This window comes from Cloeon dipterum, chromosome 2 (genome assembly GCF_949628265.1).
Source record: "Cloeon dipterum chromosome 2, ieCloDipt1.1, whole genome shotgun sequence".
NCBI classification, from domain to species: domain Eukaryota; kingdom Metazoa; phylum Arthropoda; class Insecta; order Ephemeroptera; family Baetidae; genus Cloeon; species Cloeon dipterum.
Genome location: NC_088787.1, coordinates 21,234,380 through 21,246,848, shown reverse-complemented (window position 1 = coordinate 21,246,848; position 12,469 = coordinate 21,234,380). Strand labels below are relative to the sequence as shown.

The 12,469-nt window shown below is 42.5% G+C and overlaps 1 protein-coding gene across 1 annotated transcript in view; it reads right to left on the bottom strand.

Moving 5' to 3' along the window:
* LOC135936295 (protein amalgam-like) overlaps positions 1-12,469 on the bottom strand; it is a 208,767-nt gene that overhangs the window by 67,893 nt on the left and 128,405 nt on the right. Inside the window, exon 2 of the mRNA XM_065479056.1 lies at positions 10,748-10,926. Within this exon, the coding sequence (XP_065335128.1) occupies positions 10,748-10,926 (179 nt within the window). The remainder of the gene's footprint in view (positions 1-10,747; positions 10,927-12,469) is intronic.

Sequence of the window (12,469 nt, the reverse complement as noted above, 5' to 3'; positions counted from 1 at the left end):
TCGATGAGGCGTCGGTAGTCGTCATATGGATCAAGGGCCACGAGTGGTGGGCGGGTCGCGGTTGCAGCAAAAGTGTGCTGTTGTTTGCCAAGAATGTTCCAAATGTGATCTGCGGTCTCTGCTTGGTCCGTCAGGGAGCAGGCGGTCTGTGTGGCAAGGAGCTTACGGATTTCGTTTGGAAGCCGGTTGATCCAGATCGTGCGCAGCATGTCGTCAGTACCTTCCTTATCTGCGAGGCATTGCAATTTGCGGAGAAAGGTTGAGGGCTTTTGGTCCCCCAGTTCTTCTCTCGCCAGCAGCTGTTGCAGTTTTTGGTCTTTGGTTGGATCAAGGCGTTTCAAAATTTCCGCCTTTACGTGGTTATAGGAGTCTGTTTCGGGTAAGTTCCTGAAGATGTCGCGCGTCTGCACGTAGATGTCTGCTGGAAGGCCTTGTTTAATCCAGGCGATACGTTGCTCGTCACTTTTGATCCGCCGGAGGGTGAAAAATGAGTCGACACGCTCGAACCACGATTCGACGTCGCCTTTCCAAAAGTCGGGTAGGCGAAGCTGGGTGATGTTCTGGACGGAGGGGGCGTCCACGTCTTCTCCTTGCATCTCTGTTGCTAGGCAGTCCGCAGAGACGAAAATATTGCTTTTGCAGCTGGGCGACGATCCAGGTGTGTAGCCGGACAGGTATGCTGGGCCAGGGATCCTCCAGGTAGGCGTCGAGGTGTTCCAGGCGTCCAGGTAGTCGTCCAGGTGTCCCGGTGTCCTAGGTAGTCGTCCAGGTATCCAGGTGTCCTAGGTAGTCGTCCAGGTAGTCGTCCAGGTGCGTCCAGGTAGTCCTAGGTAGGCATCCAGGTGCGGCCAGGTAGTCCTAGGTAGGCATCCAGGTGCGGCCAGGTAGTCCTAGGTAGGCATCCAGGTAAGGTGTCCGTGCAGTCGGAGCGTCGGGGTCACCAAAATGTAGGAGCGGTAGTCGTATGAAGTAAAACACTCAACTACTGATTTTTAACTTTACTTCTTACTTCTTGCTTTATTAGACTGAGTGAACAGAGACTGGCCAAAACGGCTGGCCATAAAGTGCGTCGCGAAGTGGAGTTTTATTTGAATCATATTTATTGCTGTGCATTATTAATATGGGTGAAATTGGGTTTGCCTTTATTGTCAGAGTTTATTGTAAATTGTAATATCGATGAATTGAGGACACAATTAGTCAGCTAATTAATGTTGTTAATTAAAGTACATTTTGAGATGGGGGAAACTTCTGGAGGTTTTCAGCACCATCTTAAGTGGGGGTGAGAAGTCACAAGAGCACAGGGCGCACTAGCACAAAGTGGGGGAGAGAGTCAGAGCCACCACATCTCTATACAAGTCATCGCAGCTCTTACAAATAAATTTTGAGTAAAAATCATGCAGTTACTTCTTTTTGACGGCTTATGATTCAGAATCATCTACAACAGGGCCAAAACAACTGCGTGCGAATTAGCTTTTCTTGTCAAATGTTCACAGCGCATAAATATCGTTCAAGCAAAAGTAAAAAATAAATCCTTTCCATCTGTTGAAACCTTGGAATGCTAAATGAACACCAAGTTTGAGCTCATTGCAAAACCTGCCGACAAACTTAAGGAGCTTGAGTAACACGCGTTTTGCCTAACTGAATAACTTTGTTAATCACGAAGAAAAAAAAATTGACATACCATTATTCTGTACCAATTGCAAATTCCGATTACTTCTCAGAACTATCGATAACTTTCCGAGCTTAATAAACGCCTTGCAGGAGACAGAGTGCAGCAGAATGGCGGCGTCTCATCCGCTGCAGCCGAGTGAAAACTTCTTTCTCCTGCTTCCTTCGCTTATTTCCGCATGCATCCGCTGGAACTCAATTCCATTCCATTATATTCTTAATATCGTTCGCAGCGGCTCGAACAAAAAAGAGTCTCTTCTCGTACTGCAGCGCCGTTAAAATGAAATAAAATGCAATATCTCTGGAACGCATATATGGCAACAGGTTTGCGTTCTCATTACGTTCGGCGGCTGCATTGTTGCAAAGCCGGCGCGGAGCCATTTTTTATGTGCTTCCCCTCGCTGCAGATTTGAATGACAATGCAGCTCCTTGAATGGACTTCATTCAAGTCCAACTAAGTGGAAGAACATTGCGATGCTAACTGACCAGAAAATTTTTACAACTGGCTCGCCGCATGAAGCTCGATTTTATGCGTCTCCTCAGCAGTCAGCTGCTGGCTGCTATGTATGGAAATAATCCCTTTAACCAGTTTATGAAGCAAACGTACTCGTCTCTCTACTCAGCGGAATAATTCAAAAGTAGGTCCAAATGCGGTAAAAAAGCGCAGATACACTTTCCACCATGAAAATATATTTTCCTGCGCAGAGAAAAAGAGAGGGATTGATGTTCATTTTTAACCGTTCTGGCACTCGGAATTCTTTGCCTCCGCCAACTTTTGTATATAATCTAATAGCTCGGGCGTTTGCGGATTCGTCTTTTTTGGGGAGGCCGAAATTCCTGTCAGAAACTATTTTGGAGACAGACAAAGCTCCCCGTGATCACAAGCTTTCTCGTTTGTAAATATAATGATTGAAATTTCACCCTCTGGGTGAGCGTTGAATTAATTTATTCTCTCTATATGTGCGACTATTTTGTTTGCAAACGTCCCGGGGGCGAACTTTTGCAACCTGCCTCACCAGTTTGGCCAATCTTTCGCGTCACTCAGGAAAATTGAATTACTTTCGTGTCATCGGATTAGATGTGTCGTCGTGCACGCTAAAATGCAAATGGCTGCTGCTGACGACGACGACGACGACGAGTGGCGTCGTAAAATTCGATTCATACATTCGTACATCCATATCAGGCAGACACATCGGGTGCTCGGTGGATAAATATTCATTCGGCCGGCGGAGGATTGCTTTATAATACCATTCATAAAAAGCAACAAATCCGATCCGATGTGTGTACAAAAGAGGCTCTTTGTTCTGCTGGCATGAGAAAGAGAGAATTTTTTATGCGATTGTTTACGTTAATGCCGGGAATAAATAAATTTTTATTGCCAGCCAGATTTTATTTGTTCGCAGCGAGCGGGGCAAAAAAGTGAATGAAATCGAGAATGCGATTCTGTCTTTTTTCGACACAAGCAGAGAGTGAGTTTTTGCGCAATATTGGCCTCCTTTGTCATCTCATTGATTGACTGCACCAGCGCAACTCCCCTCAGCACAAACCACACAACACTCATCGCAGAATCAAAGAGAAAGTCTTTTTCTTATGAGGCAGGAGCATTTTTCACGATTAGGATCTAGGCAATCTGCTTGGCATTAAAGACGAGTGCGTTGCATAACAAAGGAATAATTGTTGCTTTTAGGTAAAAATTTAATTCCAAAATTCAATTCAGTAAAAAAATGGTTTTTGTTGTTTTAATCCGAATTGTTTTTAGAATACGCTAAAACTTTGTAAAAGCCTACACATAAAATAGGAAAATAATTTCCTTTCCGATACCTGATGTTTTAGTGTGATTTTTCAGGATTTTTTTATGTAATTAATTGTATAATTTAAGTACGGCACATGACATGACAAAATCGACTCAATTTTTGTCCCACGCGTCCTTGTCAATTTGTGCCTTTTTCCATGTTAATATTTTTTGTTTTATAATATTTGTTTTCAACCATGAACAATAAACAACAATTATTTTAATGCACCCTCTTTAAGTTTATTAAATTATGCTTTCTTTATAAAAAAGATAACATCCCTTTGCTGCATAATTGTATCAGCCTGACGACGACTACGACGCAGAAATAAAGATATTTTCAGCCGGTGCACATTTACGACGCTCTTCCTGCGAGCAATTCTTTCTTCTTGGAAGTCAACTCGGGTGCAATGCTCTCCCGGCGCGGAGCTGCGAACCCATTATGTGGCGTAATAAGTATGCTAAACTGCCGTTGATGGCCGCCGGAGACGCTTGACTGGCGTTTTCTCCTCGATGGCTGCAAACAGCCTCATTAACTTGAAACCTAATCAGTGCCGACAAATGAAACAAGCCCGATCTTTAAGGTTGCTTGAGCAAGATCTCGCGGAAACCTAACCCTATAGGATATATCGAGGTCGAGACATGCGAAGCTAGACGGCTGAATTGATTCAAACGGCGGAGCTGCCTCTTTTGTGCTACAGCAAAATTCATTTTTATGCGTATGCCTGTCTTTCCGCATCTGCGACAGGAATTTTCTCTCTATAGAATTTCATTCAGCTTCTAGCTATCGAATGACGTGTGCAGCATTGATCGAGAAGATATTGGGGATTTTGATATACAAAGGATATATAGGAGAGCATATTTGATTTCCCTTGATGTAAGAAGGTACCCAGGGAGATAAAGATATGAATTTTTTAAGTGGTTACATCTATACAGAACAAATATGATCAGTTACATATTTTAATTTTATTGTTAGACTTACGAGCAGACCGTCTTATCTGAATATTTGGTGTTTTTTCTATAATTTTTGATAAAAAGATGAAATTTTGCAGACGGATATTAACGCCTTTTTAAATTTACTTTTAGCAAAGTTTAAACTGCCACATTTTCTTGAATGGTCGCATTTAAATAAACTGTACATTTTGTAAACTGCTCAGCTAGATGAATAGAACAATGATGTGCAATTTTCATAATTTTCAAAAGTTTGGAAGTTTTCAAAAATTTCTAACAGAAAAATATTTTGAGAACATTACGTGTACGGCTTTTACTTGAGTTTTGTGTAAGGCAGTTTTCATAAAATCAAGCTTTATTTTGGCTATTTCCAATTTTTTCAGATGGATTGTTGGTAAATATGAATCATTTTTGAAAAGGACACTTACTAGAAAATAGGGAAAAGGAATTTTTTTACCATAGGTAAGTTAAAAATTACAAATTTCATCAGCTCTCCGAATTTTCCGCTGTATTTTTACTTCAAAATCTTTTATATTACTTTAACCGAATTACCAATGCAAGCTCAAATTGGAAATTCCTGCAGTTCTGTCTCCAGCGTGCAGCCCTAGATTTCGTTGGCTTTTTCTTTTGCCGATTCCTCGAGAGGCAAACAACGCTAGCTTTTGCCGCACCGACCGAATTTGCACTTTCGACTTGGAATTACCACGCACTTGGGGCCAGAGAAAGTGAAATTACCACCGCGTGCGCACGAAAGCGGAATTCTTTATGAGCGAGATTGAGTGCTTGTTTGCCGGTTTCCGTTTTAGCGCTGGCTGCTTCTTCTTTCCGACCGGTTATTTCTCTGCGTGCGGTGTGTTGTAATTATCATTGCGTGCACTGATGGTTTTACGAGTGTAATTAGCGCCTGGTCCTGCTCGGCTCGGTCCTGCTCGGCCATTAGGCGTGCGACCGAAGCGGCCTCCACTTTGGCTGACATTCTGACTCGTCGGCACCCTTTCAAGGGTCAACATTGTCATTTGGCTATCATTGGAGGCGGCAGTAATTGCACCTAGCTTCCCTGCCTGAGGCGCACTCTTCTCATGCCGGCTCAGGCCTTTCGCGGTCAAATTCAATTTGCACTATTTGCTCAACTCGCTCCATCCGTGCTCTTCAAATTGAGTTTCACGCCGAGTTTGAACGTTTTAAAATATATTACATTATAAGTACGCGGACTGCCAACGGACACCATTACAATAATGGCATCTGCCAACAACGTGGATCAGGCGGAACAAGAAAAGTAATTGCAAAATTAATATATCATGATTTACTGACAGGATAACATGTTTTAATTTTACATTTTGACAAGAAGTCAGGTTATCGAAGCTATGCATTTTCTAGCAATGTAAACTAAGATCGAATTTAAAAAAAGTACATAAAGCTTAATGAAAGTTATGAAAAAGCTTAATATTTCCCCAATATTGAATTTCAAAAAAAAAATCGGCTTTAAGGTTTGCATGCTAATCAAGCCTTATTGGAAATCTTGATTTATTTCACCAGAAGGAAAATTTAGCTCATAATTGGATAGATTGCAACGAGAGGTATCGATATCAAGCAAAATAACCATTTATCATTGACAAACAGTTTATTTTGAGAGAAAATCTGAAAATTAACTGTTTCTCGGTCCTGATGTTATTATTGCACATTGCAGGGCTAAATATGCATTTGTTTCATTTCACAAAAAATAATCTCAATTAACTACTACACTGTACTTGCTATATTCAACAATGCAAAATGTTATTAATTGTTGGCCAGTACAGCTCTAATTTAATTCAACAAAATCTTTGTACTAAACGGAAGTACATTATTAGTGTTTTTTTTTTAATTTAACTTTTGTTTATATGTATGTGAAAAATATTTAGTTTTAAATTTAGGACAAGTGTCCAGAAAATGATCAGTTTCCAGATAAAGTTAGTGCTAGCACCTGCCGGACAATCAAAAAGCGCTTAACAGTCTGTAAAAAGTGTGTCAATCATTTTTACCGAATCTAATAAGAAAAAGTCGTTTTAGTGGGATAATGTCATGTCAGAGAGAATTATTGAAAAATTTTATTATATTGCTTTTGTGATGGACAAACATCATGGAGGTCATAAAAATACATATTGCGCTTCGCACAACTTAAAGTATTGCTCTTCTAACTTCTATTTCAATAATACACATACATATTATGAAATTATTTGTGGTCATAAAAATTATTTGTTTGAAGAGTCGTACTTCAACAGGAAATAATGATCATTCCCTCTTGATTATTTTATGTATGTCAATTATTGTCTCTCCACATTTTAATTCACCGCTCCTGATCTTGCTCGGCACTACTTTAAACACACTTCAGAGATGCTCAATGGAATCATTCTGCCCGACGAGAGCTCAGTCAGCGGCGCAAATGGCTCAATAACCGTTTCAATTACAGCCTGCTTCAGATCAACTTGGCAAGATTGTGATTACCCGCGCGTCGTCCATTATTTAATGGCAGGAAGCAAACCACCCACTTTCCACGCGCGTCGCAGCCAGGGAAACATCCACACAACAAGCGGACATTTAATGGGCCCGACAGATAGATAGATAGAGAGAGAGGCCAGCCAGCACTTCCCGAACTCGAGATAATAGCGCGCGTTAAAACTCACAGCGTGCACGTGAAAGCACGCGAAAAGGTCGCTCGACGCTAGCATTTTAGATTATATATATAAGTTAATTAAGAGCGGCAGAGGGCATGTAGCGACTCTGTTTTACAACCCGCCGCCGAGAGAGGGAGAGAGAACACATCCTTTCGGAACACGTGTACGGCTCAAAGTGTTGTTTTATTTCCACGGACATGGAGCGCTGAATTACTTCACGTCACGACGCGCTGAATTTTACGGCCGCGTCTTATCTCAAAATTTATACAAGACTAGGACAAGCGAGCAGAAATTTCAAACATAAAACACACTACGCTGACGAGTTCCAACTCTGTCTGCCAAATTTGCATGAAAAGATAAATTTATTCGCTGTTCAGACTGATTGATTTATGAACGCTTGCCCTACGGAAATTCTTGCCGAGTTTCCGGAAGCCATTAGCATTTTGTAAACGAAAGTTGTTCCTTCCATATTTTGAAAATTTTGTTAAATAAAAAACACACAAGATTCAATTCTGAATTTAATTTATGGCGAGGAAAAATTGGACGCTGTCCGATCTGACGACAGCTGCTGTTGAAAAGAAGAAATAGCGGAGCAATTACCATGCCACACGCGGCCGAGTCGAGAGAGAAACAGGAAAGGAGATAATTCGCGGCGGCGGGATTTATCTGAAAATTATGCGACAAATGCAGACGAACCGGCCGGAATGGCATTAAAACGATGCAAAGGGCGTAATCAATAGCGTGTTAAACTGCAGCGTAACGACCGCGGGGCACGTCAATTTAATCACATGCGCTCCTTACTTAATTCCGGTAGCAGCGGCGTCGGCGGTGTCGGCGGCGGTGGCACGGGCCTCTTCGGCTGTGTCAAAACTCAATTAACCCCCTAATTTAGTGCAAGCGGCCGGGTTAGTTTTTCCGGGGGCTGTAAATAAAGACAAGGCGAGCGGGCCGCCATTAAATCCCAACATGTGCTCGGCCCGTGCAATAAATCAGCGCGCTAATGCATAAGCAGCCTCCCGCTCTCCCTTATGTAAATATGTTCGGTAATAAATAGTCGCTTGTGTGTGTGCCCGGTCGTGATTCCATTGCGTGACCGAGCCTATATATTTTTGTCGCACGCCACCGCTCCTCCCGCATTACGTGGGACGGCCGAGAATGTGTCCCATGCGATTTGCACCGAGGCAGGTGCGTCTGCTCTGCGCCAAAACGACTTTCCCTTAATTTCAAGCCATCTTTATATCAATTTGAGATACGGTTTCTCGCAAATTGAGTTTACTTAGGAAATGATTTTCATTCATAACATTTATTGCTCAGCCACATCTAGAGACAGAGACCTTAAAAAGAGATAAGCGCTCTCAGAAAAGTCACCAAACGAATTTTCCTCCTATAAAAGAACCCAATGTTAAATGTATCTCGTAAATCGCTCTTTATTCTGCCGCTGAAGCGCGTTTAACCAGTTGTTTAGTGTCTACTTGCAGCTAAAGAGTTGATATAACGATTTACTGTCGCAGAAACACGTTTAAAGTTGATTTATACCGATTTAACTGTGAGTGAAAACACCCAAATCGGAGACAGCATAGCAAAGGCTCTGCAAAAATCCTCGACGCTGATTGGCTGACGGCTGACGTAAACGCGCAATTCAGTAGCTCCCGCACGATTCTCGACACATGATATGTGAGCTGACAATGAGTTCATGAGTAGTGTTAAGCTCCTGATGATATTTGTAAAGTAGACTCTGCTTGACTAAACGAATCAATTTGTGTGTAATTTATTTATTTTCCAGAAGTTTCTACTTCTATAAACCTTTTTTAATATTGATATCGTAAGGTAAAGCTACACGAATATCACGAATGCAACTAACTAGAAAGCAGAATCCTAATTTTCCATGTCGGTTTAAAAATTGGAGACCAGATCGCAATGTGCTTCCTCTATGAAGTAGTTTCTCCTCGCCGCCAGAGGCGCTACAGTCATATAATAAGAGGGAATTTAATTTGAAAAGTATCGAAGCACTGGTAAAAGGATTTTATCGCTGCATAAACTAAAAATCACATTAATTATTCTCTCTCTAGTCTGTGAACGTTTGAAATTTCTAGCAGATGGAGCGCTTAACTAATAGCTGCATATTTATTTTATCATCCGTATCAAAGCTTTGAATTTTCTCTACGCTCCACTTTGCAATATGTCAGCTAGGTATCGGAATGATTTATTCAGGAAAGGAACCGAAGCGGAAGTTCTCGCCTCGTCGAGAAGCACGATTCATGCAGAGGCCGTATAAAACGTTGAATTTCTCGCCACTAATAAAGCAAATTTCCTCGGAGCGCACACCCGCCCACCCTCTTGCAGTGTAGTGTGTGTTGGAGCTGCAAATTTCCCAACACCCATTCATTAGGCCATTAAGAGAATAAGTAAGTCGGAGATGCCGCTTTGAGGCGCTGCCATCCATGTGTGTGTGCAGCTGAAAGCATTCGAAACCACGAAAGGAAGCTGTTAGCATAATTATTCAAATAAGAGACCTGCTGTAACATACACAATTTCGTCCCGCCTAACAAAACAGGCTCAAATTTCGCGTGGGTTGCACCTGACCTTAATTTACTCTCGCGTTCGCAGAACCAGCTCGGCGCGGAGAGTGTAAAAAAGTTTGGCCGGGGCATGAATCACGCGCGCGCACGCGGCTTCTGATGAGCAAAAGTTTGCACAGAAAAAGTTTCCAAATGTATACACACACACAAATAAACTACAGACGTCTAAATAATTCATCAGCATGCGCGCCAGCCTGAGGAAACTTTTTCCCCGACAAGGGAGACAAAAGAAAAAACTCATCTGTCTGCGGAAATTAGGGCGACGCGCTGCTAAAGCGTTTTTAATGTTGATGCATGATTTTCGCACGCGGGCCTGAGTACACGCGAATTATTTTTTAATATTTAAATGCACACGCTCTTGAGAGCCAAAACGCCAGGCGCGGTAATGGGCGCACAAATGGCTGTGGGTGCCTGCCTTGGCGTAATTAAAAAATCTCTTTGCAGCCGCGCATTTTTACGGGTATGAGCAAGCGTAACCTCCGACTCTGCACGGTCTTAACACGTGGGATGTTGTTGAAAGTCGATTATTTGATTTAAATACTGTGGATTCTTTCACGTCGAAACGTTTTTTAAATATATGTTCAGTCCTGAAAATTACAAGTCCAGACGGTTCAAGCCAATTACTGGATGGTGCTCACTCGGCCTTAATTGTAGCCATCACATAACAAATAACAGCGAAGTGTCATCACAAAAAATGAGTTTTGCAAATAAAAAGGAATAAAAAAATAAAGACATTTTAAACTCGTTCTTTCAAACCATTTCTTACTTCTTTTCCAAATAAATACTGTTAAAAATTATCAATGAAGCCAAAAATGGAACGATATAAAACGAATTTAAAACCAAACGACGTGATTGGCTAGTTCCGATCACGTTAGCCAATCACTCGGCAAAAAACCTCCCTCCATCTCACGTGACTTAAGAATCAGCCAATCACACCGTTCCACGCATCTGCTTTTCATTAAAATAAAAATTTCCTCCACCCAAAGAGGTGGCTGTGGCTGATCCTAAGGGATCCGTCGATGCACTTTGAAGTTGCTGGTGGCTTTTAAGCTGGCAAACGTGCCTTTTTTCCGCTTTGGCGATAGCAGAGCAGAAATTGTGTCACTTACCGCTTTGTCACCCAGTTGCTCCACTCTGCAGTGCAAAAATGCGGTCTGTCCGACAGCAGTTGTCACATTTCGCGGCACGTTGAAGTCGAAAAACGGGTACGAGCTATCGTTGCCGTGGTTGAGCTCTTCGACTGTGAACTCGCCGCCGCTCACTTGCTGCTGCTGGTGCTGCGCCAGTCCTGCAACATTCAAGAGAAGAAATTGTAATGTGCACTTTATTCGCATACACATATTCAGTTTCTCGCTTGACTGCAAAATTGATTTATGGCTCGCCACTAACTCTAGCTTTCACGGAAGTGGCCAAAGAGTATGAAATTGAATTTCAATCCCTGTGCTTGTCGGTGTTCTGGAGTACATAGATAATAGCGCTGAGTGTTAGAAGACGGAGAAGCAATTTGCTTTCTATTTCAACTACTGTCAAAACGAGTGGACCACCAATTTGGTATTTTGTCACTTCTTATTCTCCGGCAATGAGTTTGAATTTTTGAATTAAAAGGTTTTGCAATGATATATTCACGATTTTAAAGAAAGTATATTTTTGAATTTATCTCTTTGCCCTTTCGATTTTTTCACACGGACTTCATTGGAGGAACCCGAGTCGTCCAGAAAAAGTTCAGCTCATGTTAGTTCCCCCGCACCTGGGCCTTTTATTGAAACGCTGGACATTCGTCCCAGGAAATTAATTCGCGCGTGCTGGTAAAATGCAAAATATCAAGCGATTTGTTGATTAATCCATGCTGCGAAATGGAACTGAACAAGACATGGTTTTGATGTGCGTTAGTCTAGAGGCATTTCAAATTAGTGTACACGAAGGAATTTTAAAATTTCCTTGATCGGACTAATATTTGAGCTTAAGTCGGACCTCTATGAGGGCGCAAATATCATCACTGGGAGTAGCAACGAATGAGGCTTTTTGCCCAACATTAGCGTTATGAGGACAAACAGCTCGGGGCCGGAGCCAGACGCAAAAACTTGTGTGCGCTGAGACATGATTAGAACGTGCGTACATTTTAGTCACGTGACCGGCAGTGCGAGAGTTGATCAAAGGCAATATAATAATTAGAGTGCTGAAATTGCTGCATCTTGCGCTCGAATGTTCCATTAAGAAGCGTACACACGCGAGTGTGTTTGTTTGCGGCTCAAAGCATCCGGCAGCAAAGGCAGACGCGCGCGACTCGTTAACGCGTTTTGATAGGCAAACAAGCTTGAATAATAACTCGGCGGCGGCGTCTCTCTAATTTGAGAGCCAGCCGGCGCCGACTCGAGTGAGCATCAGGTAGGCTGCGTCGATGTGTGCAAGAGTTTGCTAGCTGCCCTCGGTGCGGTGGTTTTTCGGGTCACTTTGATCATTGGCGCGCGAAACAAGAATGCGGACGGCCGGGAAAGCACCTGAAGTCTTTCTCTTTTCCGGCCACACACACACAGCCGCCTCTCGACCCTTTTGTTTGTCTTTCATCCCCAGCCAAGTGTCAGAAGAAATAAGCTCTCGCCCGAGAGAAGTTGGATTTGACACCGCACGCACACTCACACTCGAGCCAGATGATACGAATGCGCGCTCCTTGCCGGCTGCTGCAGAAAAATACACACCGTGGTTCTGCCTACTGAGCGGAAAATGGGCGAAAAACGGATCATGACTTTGACCCGCATGCGGTTTGTTGTTTTATCGTTTGCTAACGGTAATCGAATCCACTGGCAAGTGCAAAAATTAATTTTGGAATTCAT